Source organism: Aptenodytes patagonicus, chromosome 2, assembly GCF_965638725.1.
Source record: "Aptenodytes patagonicus chromosome 2, bAptPat1.pri.cur, whole genome shotgun sequence".
In the NCBI taxonomy this organism is placed as follows: domain Eukaryota; kingdom Metazoa; phylum Chordata; class Aves; order Sphenisciformes; family Spheniscidae; genus Aptenodytes; species Aptenodytes patagonicus.
The window spans coordinates 24,171,841-24,185,969 of NC_134950.1; the positions used below are offsets into that span (position 1 = coordinate 24,171,841).

Here is a 14,129-nt window from a genome sequence, read left to right on the forward strand (position 1 = left end):
GGCAGAGCTGAAACAAAGCTTTTGGCAATTATTTTTGTGAACAGTAAGACAAAAAAGTGCATTTTTATAATGTTGACATGAAATGTTTCAATTTATTGTATTATTTCTAGGATCTTTGACTAAATTAACCAGAAAAACAGACGTAATTTACATTTGGTAACATTATATCTATTTTGCTAAACTCACCATAATATTTTGGTTGACCTGACTGGGCATTTTCCAGCTAAAAATTCTGGCCATCTTTACTAATGTCATCATGTACAGATGTGTCTGCGTTTCCGCTGAGGGCATCTTCAGTGCAACAAGATGGCCTACCATTAATATTTAAGAGTCGTGCCTATTTAGGTGTAGGTCTGCAGCTCTGAGGCTGCTCACCTGCAAGTAACAGCTTGCTGCTCCTAAGGTTCCTTTTCCTAATCACATTCAAAGAGTTTTTAGAAGCTGTTGTCGGGGAGCTGAAGGGGAGGCCCTGGCTCCCACCAGCACCAGCGCTGCACACAACACCCCAAGCACCACAGAACTGACATGCTTAGCTGCAGAGAGGAAATTACTAAGTATGAAATTTCCCAATCCACTAAGGCGAAAAACTATAATAAACATTAATTACAAAAGAATATTACTTAACTCTAGGCAATGACTAAAACTTTATGAAGCTTCTGGAATCTTTTATTGTGTAGCTACCTTAGCATAAAAAAAAATTAAACTTTCTTATTCTTGTCTGCCTTACTTTCAACTGCTCCTCCTTATAGTGCATTTCTTTAAATTTTCACACAAATTTCAGCATCAGCGTCTGCGTTCCAAAGGAATATTTTGCCAGGTCTATTTTGTACAGCATCACTCAGCTTTTGCTGTCTTGTCATCACTGACTTTGCTCCACCTGGGGCACAGGCACTCTTCACCACTTTTGTCATGCCATATGTTTTCACTGCATTCTCAAGAGCCTGTGTCAGCAAAAGAGATTGTGTACTGAGGCTGGGTGGCTCAAGGCTTACAGCTCCTGGCATTGCTACACCACTGGAGTAGGACTCCCACATTTCTATCCAGAACTTCAGAAAAAACCACGTATTTGGTCCAGTACCTCCAAAGCAGGCCACATTTACTGCGTGGACTAGCATGTGTATGTGGGAACGTTGGACTCCGCACACGCCATGTAGGGTTACGCTGTGCATGTACAGGTGCTACTTGCCCACAAGTCCCATACATTCCCAGCTGCAGCAGCTGTGGGGACTAGAATTAGGCTCCCTGTCCCTCGCCTTCCCTTCTCCCAGACAGGCAGCCCCTCTGCCTCATCACCCTCTTGCAGCAACCTTTGAGCAAGCGGCCCTTCCCTCAGAGCAGCAGCCTACTCCTCACTCCTTGGATAACCAGATACAAAGACAAGAGCCATCGCACTACAGCCTAATAAAAAAAGATCTGGGCTGGTGCTAAAGTTAGGGTTAGGATGGGTTGGGTGCATCAAATGCCTTAGGGAGAACAAATTATCTTCCTCTTCCCTCCAGGACAGTAGCTCTGGACTGAGCAGGACAGTCTGGATTTAGTCTGATGTGTGCCTCCAGCAACCATGCAGCACTCAGGGCTAAAAAAACTGAGCTTTGCCCACTTGCATCAAAATTTAAGTAATGCCTCATGTAGCTTTGTGGTGAGAGAAGGCAACTTCAGTCAACAGCGCTCTGTGAGACTGAGGTTGGTGGAAAGACAATAAATGTAAATAGAGAATTCAGCACTAAAAAAAGCTTTCAAAAAAAATCCAAGCACTGTCATGACACAGATGAAGTTCTTGCTGTGCTGGAATCGATGGCAAAACTCTTCAGTGACTTCAGCAAAGTTAGGATTTTACTGAAGGTGCTGAAGCCTCCCCTACTTTTTGGCACACCTCACACTTTGTGGGGTTTTACATATGTTCTTTTCGTATATTTGAAACAGAGAAATTTCTTGTATAGCAGTCTATGAACTACCTGACACACTTTTTTAAAAACAACAACTGGGACATGCGTGTTTGTTTTTGAAATGATCTCTCATATGATTCCACTTGAGAATTTAATACAATAAACATTGTTTCCCGAAAGTGTAAAAATATAACATTCTTCTACCATTAAAAGAAGATAATTCATCCAAAACCTCAGTATTCAAATGGCTTAGAGATCTTTCAATATGAAGATGAAGGATTTATACTCTTACTGGCAAACACTTGGTGCATCCAATCGCAGCAAAAGAACTGATCCATTTTAAAGTTAGCATTTGCAGAAGGAAGATCTAAGGAAGTAAATACAGCCAGCAGCCAAGTAAGACCACTGCACTGGAAGTGGCAAGATAAGAAACATGCTGAAAGGAGCATGCATCAGCACTGCTGAACTGTTAAAACAGAATTCACAGAAGAAAAAAAGGAACTGTTCCCACTGTGACTTTGTAGGCACAGGCAGCAATGCTGACTTGCCAAACAATAAACACCTCACGCACATGTAGTCATGAGAACCTCTTCAGAAAAGAGGTGGTGCTTACCAAGAACCCAGACTTCCTCTACTTTTTCCCCTCAGAAAATTGCTGTCACAGATATGAAATGTCATGATCAATAAGAGGACAGAAGGGAGGAGACATGTCCCTTTCATCCAAAGGGCAAAACAGTCAACTATGAGGTGCATGAAAACAGCAGGTCCCCTGGTTTGGCACTTAGACCTCTGGCCTCCCGACCCAAAGGTGAGTATGCCCATTGCCAAAAGCATCATCATCAGTGTAACTTTATCTTCGAATGAAAATCGTACTCAAGTCTTTACCTCCAAATCAGAAGGCACTCTCTGTTGTTTTAGCTGCACCTTCAGCAGGTCTTTTTGCTGATCATCTTCCAGACAATCAATTTCAGTCACGGGGAATGCCTGCTGCTGCGTGTCTTCACTGATGCTGACCACAAAGAGCACCTCCGAGGTGAGCAGCAAGCAGCCTTCATGCTGCTGGCCTGATCCACTCACAATCATGACGTCTAAGGCCATATGGACCTCCGGTCTTCCTAGAGATTGCAGCATTTTCCTGCATTATCAAGGCAAAAAAAAAAAAAAAAAAAAAAAAAAGAAAAAAAAAGAAGAAGGAGGAGGAAAACAAAAAAGAAGTAGTCAGTGTTATGGCACTGGATCCTCCAGGACTTCTTTTGATCACTAATGTTTTTACTTAAGCCTGTAGCTATCACCTACAAATATAAAATAAGCCAGGGTGTATATTCCAAATCTCCATTACTGAAAGATGTAAGACTTAAAATTTAGAGAGTAAATGTGAAACTGTTATTTATCAAAACTCCTTAATCATTCACTGCAAAATTTGCCTAATAACGGTGCTAGGTCAGCCTATTTCCCATCCTAATACAAAAATTACCCTGAGAAGTGGCTTACAAATTCAGTGCAGAGTATAAAGCTATCTTCACTAACAGCTGCTTCTGGAGATGTGCAGTATTTTTCTTGGGCTCGGTGCAATGAGAAATAAGTAAGAACTCACTGAATGCCATTAAATAAAGATCAGCTCTGTAGTTCCAAAGCTGGAAGCAGATCAGCAGCCCATCATTTGCAGATTGGGTTTCTATGCACTACCTTTGTGTTTAATGTTCCTAAACAAACTGCCATAACTCAGCCTTTCCTAGAGAAGCAGCCTGTTAACTTGTCCGCAGGCCAGAACCTATTAATAAACAATGTGGATGTAAAAATGAGCAAGTGTCTAAATAATTTTACCAGACATATTTGACGTGGCTATTTGGAGCCTGCTCAACATGTTGATCATTTGGATGAGAGCGCTGCTTGGGAAGCTGAGAAAGTCCAGCTCCGTGCAAAATACCTGTGGTAAGAGAATTTAAGATTTTTAGTAGTTGTTTTCTACAAAACAGTTATATGTTGCAGTGATGTCATCTGTTTTGAGCAGTTCATAAAATAGTGCAGATCCAAAATGATGTCACATCTTTGGAAGCTGTAGTCAAGATAATTCATTAAATATTACAATGCAAGAGTTGTGCACTTAACCCCAGTGATCTTGCATTAGCAAGAAACAAAAAAACCCCACTGTGTGTTCTAAAAATCAGACATACACTTGCAATCCAGAGAAACATAATGCTCCTGAGAGCCATCATTTCAGAGTAGGATCGGACACACCACTTAGGATTTATGTAGAAAAAATCAAGACCGTTGTTAACCTTCTTGCTTAATATTAAAATACTTCCATATACGTGTCACTATCGGTACAAATTAGAAGGCAAGTTTGCCTAGATACTGTATTTAAATGTTCAGTTAGTTAATCCGGCTGTTAAACACCGATCCATATACATTTATGAGATCTCCCGGGGCATCTGGTTTATTGTGAATTCTTCTTAGTGCCAGCACAGAATGGAGACTACAAGAAGCAGTTAAACAGGTTTCTGAAGAGACTATCCAAAGCTGAAGATGATACAGTATGTACGCTTTCAGATGGCTTGTAAACTTTTAAAGATGAGGTATGGTCACCAGAAAGAATGAGTGGGTTGCAAAAAAATTCACTAATTAAGTCGTTTTAAAAAATTTTACAAGACAGACAGGAAGTAGGTTAAGCAGCAAGTACTAGTGTTATACGGTTTAGTGCAGAGTTACTCTTTAAATAGACAAAGACATTTTCTTTTGTCTAATTAAGCATTCCATTGAAGCAAAAGACATTTTTGCATAAGGGTGTCAATAACTTAGATTCCTTTTTACACAATGGATAATAATTTAAACAAAACATCAGCGCTGAAAAAAAACCTTTAATTTTTAGCACACATGTTGATGGTAATACTTAAAAGCAGCATCCCAGTTGTAACAGTTGGCTTACCGAGGTTCTCAGCATTATGTGAGTGAAAATGTTATTTACAGATGGAGAAAGAGAGAACATGTGTTTACTTCTGTGTGGTCCCCCACCCCTCGGTCCCCCCCAAGAGGCACGGTCCCACTTCCAATCCAGTTGTGGGTAAGAGTTACTTGAACTCTTGTGTGTTTTCCTCTCACGCACTGTCAGCTATTATTGATACAGTTTTTATGTTTTTTCCTGGCTAACTCTTTTTGTCACATGCTCATGGAAAACATGGTGTCTTGTATACCCTATCTGCAGTGAAAAGTGTCCCTCTACTGTTACAAGTTCCTTGATAAAGACTGCAGTGGAATTAAACCTAGAAAGAATAATGACATGGGCAGCAAAACCAACACACAGCCAGCCGACAACAGACAAAAGTTTCTGATTTTACTGATACAGGTTTTACACCTATGGGATGCATAATACAGGAGAACAGTTATTATTTACACTCATACAAACAAGATAACGTTAAATTGAAAGAACGGTAATAATTAAATGTTTCATTATTTCTTCAAATGGATTGCTTCCAGGAATGAGTTCTGAATGTAATGGGAAGCGTGGAAGCAATATCCTAAACTTAAGCCCTAGGAGAACTACTCGTATTCTAACCAACACATCACAAACACAAATATTGCTAGCGACTAAAGGCTTAAATCTTCAAGGTTTGTCCGGTGTAATTAGTGAAGCAAAATTATTGACACGTTGTCCTTGTATCAACAGGTCTCCCTGCTCTTCTTCCCTAACTGCCCCCCCGCCCCCCTTTTAAATATCCAGACCAACAGCTTTGATTTATTGATACTGGAAGCAAAGAAATTAGTGTATTTTGATATTTTATTTTTATCTTTTACAGTTTTTGGTCATCCAGAAGTATTCACGTAATCTGAAAGGATTCACCACCACCGCCACTAAGTGCTCAGTCTAGCTGGACAACCCACCTCTGGTCGTTAAAAGGGTACCCATGTATCCAAAAATGGGACTGTCTTCTCACAACTCTCCAGTTTAAAGGGGATGCTCCCACTACGCGACTCACTTCTTTCTCCCAGGAACATAAGTCTCTCTCTGTGCAGAAACAGCACATCTCTTTCCTTGCCGTAACAAAGCAATCTCAAAATAACACTCTAATTGGATATAGTGTTGCTTTAATACTTTTATGTCAAAAACTCTTTTGTAAGCACATATGTTTCTGTAACTAATTCTACTGTATTCCAAGAATTACTTCATGCTTTCTGCATTCTGTGTTTCTGTGGCTGCACAACGCTGATCGGTAACACAAGAGAGAAGCACAACATGATGGCTTTTAAGAAAACCAGCACAACATTTATAACTATTCATCGGTGGCATTTCTAAATTCTCAAGTCACACAGCTACTGAGCCGAATAAGTAAGATACAGCAGGTTGTATCTGAAGAGCATTTTAAAACTTAAATGGAGATGTTGGAAATAAACTCACCGTAACCTGTCTGGGAGACGAGCTCAGCTGCCCCTCCGATGGGCTTTGTGAAGACGCCCATGATTCCTTTCCCCACACCCGAGATGACCCCTCTTGCTTTGTGCCCGGCTGAAGCTTGGGCCTCAGATACTCGCTGAAAATTCTGCATCGGCTGATCCACGATCCCAGCAATTGCACCTGAAAAAACAAGAGTCCCCAGTAACTAGTGAAGATTAATATCCCAGAATAAGAGGAAATCTTACTACTGGACCTGAACGTTGCTTGGATTACGGACTGTACCCCACCCTTCATATACAGCTATTTAGCACACGACCAATTAGCTAAACAATACCTTAGCTTCAGTTTAAGTTAAATCTCGACTTCCTTTTTTTAATGTATTTTACTTTTTTAAACATTCAGATCACTTAACATGACAGTATGCTTTCATCTTTCAACTACTTTCACTAAATGCTTTTGCCGAGTTAGTTTAATTTAGCTCATTCTGTAGCAATTCTGAAAATGTCAGGCTCGGAATAAAATCCGCCCGTTTTAGAAGACTTGAGCTGTTATGGAAATGAGATTTTCACGTAAGCCTGAGATTGACTTCATGAGAATAAAAACTGCCTGTATTCAATAGATCATTTTTATATCCTCTTCCACTGCCAGAAATGTTCATAAGCTAATGCAACTTTTGAAATATTACTAAGATTAGCAGAATTAGACTTTGAGACTTTTTGTTACTTTTTTGTGAAAACGATCATATTTTACTTTAATGCGCATGGGTCAAACTTTTACAAGTGACACAGTGACCCTTCCCAGCTTTTAGTATCAACAGAGAACTCTGACTTAAATCTTCCTAAATGTAAACAGGTATGTGAGGTGGTACATTTCTTTGATCTTGCATTTACTCTAGCCACTTAACCACAGACATGTCTCTAGTTATTGTAATTTTGATAGATAAGCTATTTGGAAATCGCTAAGAGTACAAGGATTGGACAAAGTGACATCAGTTAGAAAACGGTCTGCCTGATCTGAGGTTCTTTGCTCAATGAAAAGCAAGTTTGCAGGCTCCTCGGCTAGCTCTCAGTTTCCACCTTCAGCTGCAAATATCAAGATAAAACAATTACTTAAGGAGTAGGTCCGAGTGTCACCTTGGTAACCAGGTATTTTTACTGCAACCCAGGCATCTTTGAAGATTCTGCTTTGTGTGTGGAAGCAAATCCAGGCATAATTCCACAGATTTGGACAATCACAGCCGAGGTATTTGGCCCCATGTGTTTACCAGCGTGACATGCACTAGTCAGCTAGCCGCTAACAGGTTTTCAGATGGTTTTAGTTACCATTACTGGATAAACGGAGAAGTTGCTAACTTTGAACAACAAGAACTAATATTGTACTTGTACACTGGTATTTTGTCCAAAGAAAAGATGAGGATGAGAAGCAGCACACATTATCCCAGATCCTTGTCCTTGGGATATCGGCAATTATCTATCAGCAATTCAAGAAACTTGCATCCCCCATAAATGCCTCCCTCTCCTCTTAGAGAGATTGCTTCCAATTTCTATATGTGTACCCTTTACTGATAAATGTATAGTATTTTCCCAGAAAATGCTGATCTATTTTTAATGTGGTACCCAGTTTTTATTAAGCTCACTCACTGAAACTGAGCACGCAGCTGAACGTTCACCCTTTGTACCACAAAGGCCATGAAGCGTCCTTAATGCCATGCCATGGAAATTATACAATTTTCAACTGAATTCTGTTTCATTAGTACTTACCAGCTGCTCCTGCTGCCTGACTAAAATAATACCCCAACACCGCATTACACAATTGGGATTGTTCGTCCAGTCTTTTCTTTTGTACAATTGGGATGCATTTGAAGGCATAAAACAATACTTGGTGTTCTGCTGAGTTACAGTATTACGTTACCCTGTGACCTCCTTCACCCTATCTATCCAGGTCATCCACAGCAACTGCACTTTCAGAACAGAAGTTATTGCCTTATTAAATGTAATCCACCTAAGTCCTAGCACTAGTAAATTATTTACTGCAATACACTTGAGCAATGTTATAAGGTAATAACAAGTAAGAACCTATTCCAAAGGACCTGTGGTATGCTCCAGGCACTTCTCAGCTGGAATTAGGCCCAGAGGACAGGGAAACAGAATGGAAACTGCTGTGACTGTGTTATATAAGATTATTTATGTAGTACCCCAAATAATATATAGCTTAATTAGCCAGTTGTTTAGTACTTCCACACTTTCTGTTATTCTGCCATTTTATGCATGCTCTGAACTTGTCTGTGAAGCCACTGCGCTTTCGCACCTCAAATCCTTTTGCAAGTCCTGTCTTTCTACCTGCAAAAAATATAGCCAATGATCTTCTCTTTCCTCTCTGCTCACCTTTTGTAATCTCTTATCTCAAATTGCAACTCACTGACGTAACTCATACACATGCCGTGGTCATGCCCACAAATCACATAAACTATAACCTCACTCTCTTCGTTAAGGAGTGGCTGGTCCTACCACCCTTGCATGGGGAAGCCAGATCTGTGCAGCTCCTTTCCTGCATGCATCATGTGTGGGCAAAGGAAAAAAAAAAATAGGTCAAAGGCTGAGCAACCTCAAAACCCAACAGCAGTGAGATAATGGTGACACACACGTGAGGTTCATTGCATCTCCTAGCACCAGAAACTGTGCGAAGCAGATGTCCCCTGGCGTCCATGTGGCTTCTTTCTTTCTAACATAAAGTTAGTGGTAGGAACACCATGCTGGATGGACTTACCACAGAAGATGTCTCCCCCCAGGTTTCAGTAGGGTATCAGGGAAGCAGAGCATGGAACCACATGTAGTGATTCCTCCCTTCCCACTCTCATTCTCACAGTCTAGAGACAGCTATGGTGTCCTACTGCTGTCCCTGTCCCTTCTCTGTAATGTCCCTTGCCCTTTTTTTTTTTTTAAATGAAACCATTCTCCATTTTTCTTTCCTTCCTTACCCTAGGCATTCAATTTTATATGCATGTCCACATATGTACACACAGATTATGTATGTATAAAGAAAACCTCAATAAAATTAAACACCAAAGCAACAAAACAAAAACATATTCTTCCATTACTGGACCAAAGAGGTTCCAGCAACACTGTAACATCTGCTAAACATCAGCTGGGGTGCACTCTGGTTAATACATGTTGCTCAGTAACCATAAAAAAGATACTTTGATAACTACAAAATTCAGATAGTTCAGAGTATATCACTGTATTACTTCAAGAAGAATTTGATTACAGGCAGCAACTGGTTCCTGCGCAGACTGACAATGTTTGGTGAACGTAGCACGGCTTACAGAACTTAGCAAAGCTCAGGTTGCTTGTGACAAACTCTTTCAGACCACGAAAGAATTGGAAAAAATCCCCCACCAGGAGAAACTGGCCATGCTTTGCCATGAGGCTGGAAGCTAGCCAAGCTGAAACCATTTCGCTTCCTTTTCTTTTCTGTGTTGTCCTTCAGGGTTGCTGCAAGTGTTTCACACCGAAAATACAGCTGAAGCATAGTCTCATCACAGCAAACATCACATAAAAATACAGCTAAAAGAAAAGGGCACCTGTTGGCGTGCATTAATATATTTGCAGAATTAGTGTGTGGAATAGCACGCACCTTCAGGATTAGCACCGGCTCGCAGTGTGTCTGTAGACAGTCAAACAGAGCGGCCCCGATTCAGCGATAGTTGCAGAGTAAGAACAACAACCACTACCCTTAATAACAAAAATTTGAGCTTCTGACATCCAGGCTTTACCTTCTCTAGCAGCAGAGTTACACTGTCAGTCAGTATTACTATCAATTCACTTTCCCCAAAAGCAGGAAGGAGTAACTGAAATGTCGAGCACTTTTGCCTTTGTGAAAAATGGCTTTTCATTAGAAGTGTCAGCTTTTCGGTTATTCAGATATGCTCAACTTCCTAAAGGGAGCTACTTCAATACAATATTTTTCACTAGAACCAGTAGTTGAAAATAAAGCCTATAGTTTCAATGTTCTCTTTTACAGAGTTATAAATTATTATTTTAAGCTTGACCCTGTCATGCAAAATGCAAAAGACAGTTCCTTGGTGGGGTGTGCCGATCACCTAAATATTTTAAATACAATTTCACTGCATTTTTGTCTAATCATATAAAAGAAAAAACACACCTATCATAAGCTTTTGCTTCTTTTCATGCACAAATGTTATTAAAATGACCCAGAACTCTCCCCCAAACTAGAAAAGAAGACGACAGCCTGCCAAAGATAACAATCAAATCAAACAACACCCTGACAGTGCTTGAGTCATTTAAAACGAGACAGGACAAAGCACTTAAGAATGTACCACAGGGAACAACTTGCACTGAGGAGGAGACAAGAGCACATGATTTTGGCCCTGATTCAGCAAAGCTCTTAAGCACATGCTTAAGTGCTTTGCTGAATCAGGGCCACCATGAGCCAGATTTTCAGAAAAATCAGAAATGCAACTCTTCTTTCTGCGTAGATACCCTAAGGTATTGGTGAACTGAGGGCTCTTACATGCCTTTGCCTAGGCACAAAATCTGCATTTGCAATTCTTTAAGCTGCTTGCATGAGTCAGATGGCTTCTACAAACATGATAGTACTGTGACTATCCTAGAAATCTTTTTCACACTTCTCAATTTTACAATTAGAAAGTCACAGAAATTATGGCTTCCAAGGGTCTTGCTCTCTGCATTCCTGCGCTCATCTGAACTCTTCATCCTTGTGAAGGAAAACAACATAGCAGCTCCGCTTCATTTCGTTATGTATGAAGAACCTGGAAGTGTATTTAAACATGTTCATGTTTACTCTGAACATGCTGGTGAAAGAAAACAGCACGGTGATACCTCCCCTTCAACTATGACTGTTTTTTTGGGGGAAGCCACAATATTCTTTAAACTAAATGGTCAGGACAGAAACAGCTTTCCGACGTATTTGTAAAAATTGAAATGTAGGTCTAGTCATAATTTACGTCTCGACACAATTTACATGAATGCTGCTGTGCATACACAGAAAACATGCTTTTTAAAAATCAGGTTTAAATAAAAAAATTATGCCTGATACAAATTCAGTGGAATATTTCTGATTCCTCCCTTAGTGAGAGGTCCCATACTTGTCAAGTCCAGCTACGCAGTAACTGTAGCTATTTATCTGGATGCTTCGTTGCCTCCACTGCTAAGAACAGAGGTGTTTAGCAGGGAGGAATCTCTGAATAATAACAGCGGGAGTAAGAACAAGACCCTAGCTTGCGGAGGAGCACTGTTTAAATGCTAATATGAAGCTCTAAGTTTCTAACATGAAGTCTGATTTCTTAGGAAATCAGGGATGCTGAAATTCTAACTCTTTTTTTCAGTTTTGTTTTTAACTCAGGCGTACTCCTGCAAACAACTGAACCCTTGTGCGCAGGGAGGTACAGGCACAGCGTATTTGTGCATGCATGTTACGAGTTCCCGGCTTTCCTGAACAGCAGAAACTTTGCCTTGTTACAGCCAAAGCTACAAAGTTTTGGTCCTTAGTTCAGGCTGTACAGCTGATGCTTTTAGCTCTGAAGGGCTCTGGCATGTCAGCGAAGGGGATAGCCATCACATTACCTTGCCGTCTTATTAATAACCGAGCCAAGATCACCAAACCATTTCACCAGCACACATACACCAGGCTTATACAGTGCTTCTAAAAGTATAATCTTTCATCCAGCTACTCAACCTGACTGCCCTTAGCCCAATAAAACAAGAAGGAAAAATAAAACCTTCTCTGAACTGCCTTTGATTTGCAACACCAGTAACAGCTTACCATTGGGATAGTAGCTACTAATAGATGAAATTTCTCCTTTATGCACATTTCTCCCAGGACACTCGCTTGCTGGTTTACAGGCATTATCAAATGACAGTGCTTCACATCATCTAATGTTATTGCTTAAAATAATTTCCAGTAACCTAACCCAAACTTGTAACATTTTTACCACTTCCTCTTTGGGGCTTTCAGGGTTGCGGTTGCAAATTTAGGAGTTGTGTACACTACTGAAGATTAGGAAAGAGGACAAATCCTTTCAAGCTTTAGCTCTTCTAACCTTTTGCACTGGGCTGCTTTTGGTCACTTTGATCTGTAAAGGATTCATACTCTTTAATACGTACTGAGGAACTCTGCCAAACAATACAATTCTGCATTCCTTTGCTGTGTGACAAGTAGAAGTAACCTAGAAAATCCAGCCCCTTACTGCAAAACTTCTTGCAGAGTTTTTTTTTCCAGTGCAGGTTAGTTTTCAAATTTTTAGGTACTATTTTGAAATGGCCAGAGTAATCTTCACTTCTAACCAAACCACTTGGCTGCTTGATGAATACAGTTACACTGAATCAGGATGATCTGGGTCTCTTTGTAAAAGCAGAATTCCTCATCAAAGCTTACTTAACATCTGCACTAAGTTCAAGTGGTTTTCAAACAAAACCAAGAATCCCCAATATCTACAGTGCAGCAAAAACACGCAGGTTCGGAAGGCATTCCTATAACTCATTGGGAAATAAACATCAGTGTGATGACGTCTTTGTGCTGACTTAGTTACAAGTCACCCTGCCCAATGCAGAATTATTCTTCTCTTCTCAGCTATGCATCATGCACCAATGAAAATATTATTTCACAAAGAGAGTGCAAACTTGTTCTATATCTGCAATTATTTTATCAGCAAAACATATGAAAGTCACTAAACCTTGATGAAAAGAAACAGTATCTCATATATTTCACAAAAAAACCCCAAAACAAACAGATTTTGCAGTTATAACTCACATGTAGAAAAGGCTGGTGAGCAGATCAGAAAACAGTATTATCACTCAACTTGATATTTAATAGTACGTTACCTAGAAGGCTAATGCCTAAACGAGAGAGCCCCTGTCTCAGTCCTTCTCCCAGGCTCTCTGGAAGCTGCCTTCTCCATTCTTCTTGTCTGTTGTAATGCTCCTCATCCAGTGACAGCCTATCCATATTCCGAGCAAGACTCGTTGCCAGATTGGTAATTGACGTCAGTGTACCTAAATACATGGAGATCTACATTTGGGTCTGGATCAAAATGCTTTAATTTAAAACATGGAGACGTTCTATGCCTCACTGAAATACCGAGCTTACGAGCAGAACAGCAAGTCAATTGAAAAGTCACCCATGTGTAACATGCTTTACTATTTGTTAAGCATCACCACACTGCTTCTACGGTCCATGTCACGCCTTTTACATTAGCCTGCACCAGGTTTGACCAGCCGGTGGGAACAGCAACTCATCCGAACATCCCTCCCCAGTTCCCAAACTTCTGTAAGGCTAACCTCAACGGAGCGGGGGTGATGGAAAGGTAAACAAATATTTACAGAAGGAGCCCAGGAGAACGTGTCCTGAGGGAGCCTGGAGCAGCAGCGAGCGGCTGGGGCAGCCACCCCGCAGTCTCTCCCGGGCGGCTGAAGCCACGCGATGGCACTGTTTATACAGACTTCGCAAAACAAAAGCTGCTCCTGTTCTCAGGCCAGACCAGCCCTGCTGTCAAAACCTATCCACGTACTTACACAGTTATGACAACTGTATCTACTTTTTTTTTTAAAAAAAAAAGAAATAATAAATATGATGAGGCGACACTGTAGAATTTCTGATGGTTAGCAGAAGTACAGAACACCTTTAATATTTCTGCAGTTATCACATGAAATACTGGCTGAGCCAATCTCTGTTTTCCACTGGGAGGTTTAAAATTCTGAAGTTTCTGAAACGTTCTCACACACTGTAGTTAAGCGGTGATCTGTTTAATACATAAGATGTTATATAAGAGCTTTGTTACCCTCCCAGCATTTCGCTGCAGCCTAGCAAGTCAAACA

General features: G+C 40.5%; 1 protein-coding gene across 5 annotated transcripts in view; it reads right to left on the bottom strand.

Annotated features, from left to right (window-relative positions):
* VPS13B (vacuolar protein sorting 13 homolog B) overlaps positions 1–14,129 on the bottom strand; it is a 497,028-nt gene that overhangs the window by 5,203 nt on the left and 477,696 nt on the right. For all 5 annotated transcript variants that reach the window (XM_076329345.1, XM_076329347.1, XM_076329346.1 and 2 more), the window contains exons 58-61: positions 13,137–13,307; positions 6,280–6,456; positions 3,711–3,813; positions 2,772–3,021 (exon numbers count right to left, since the gene is read on the bottom strand). In XM_076329345.1, coding sequence (XP_076185460.1) covers positions 2,772–3,021; positions 3,711–3,813; positions 6,280–6,456; positions 13,137–13,307 — 701 coding nt within the window. The remainder of the gene's footprint in view (positions 1–2,771; positions 3,022–3,710; positions 3,814–6,279; positions 6,457–13,136; positions 13,308–14,129) is intronic.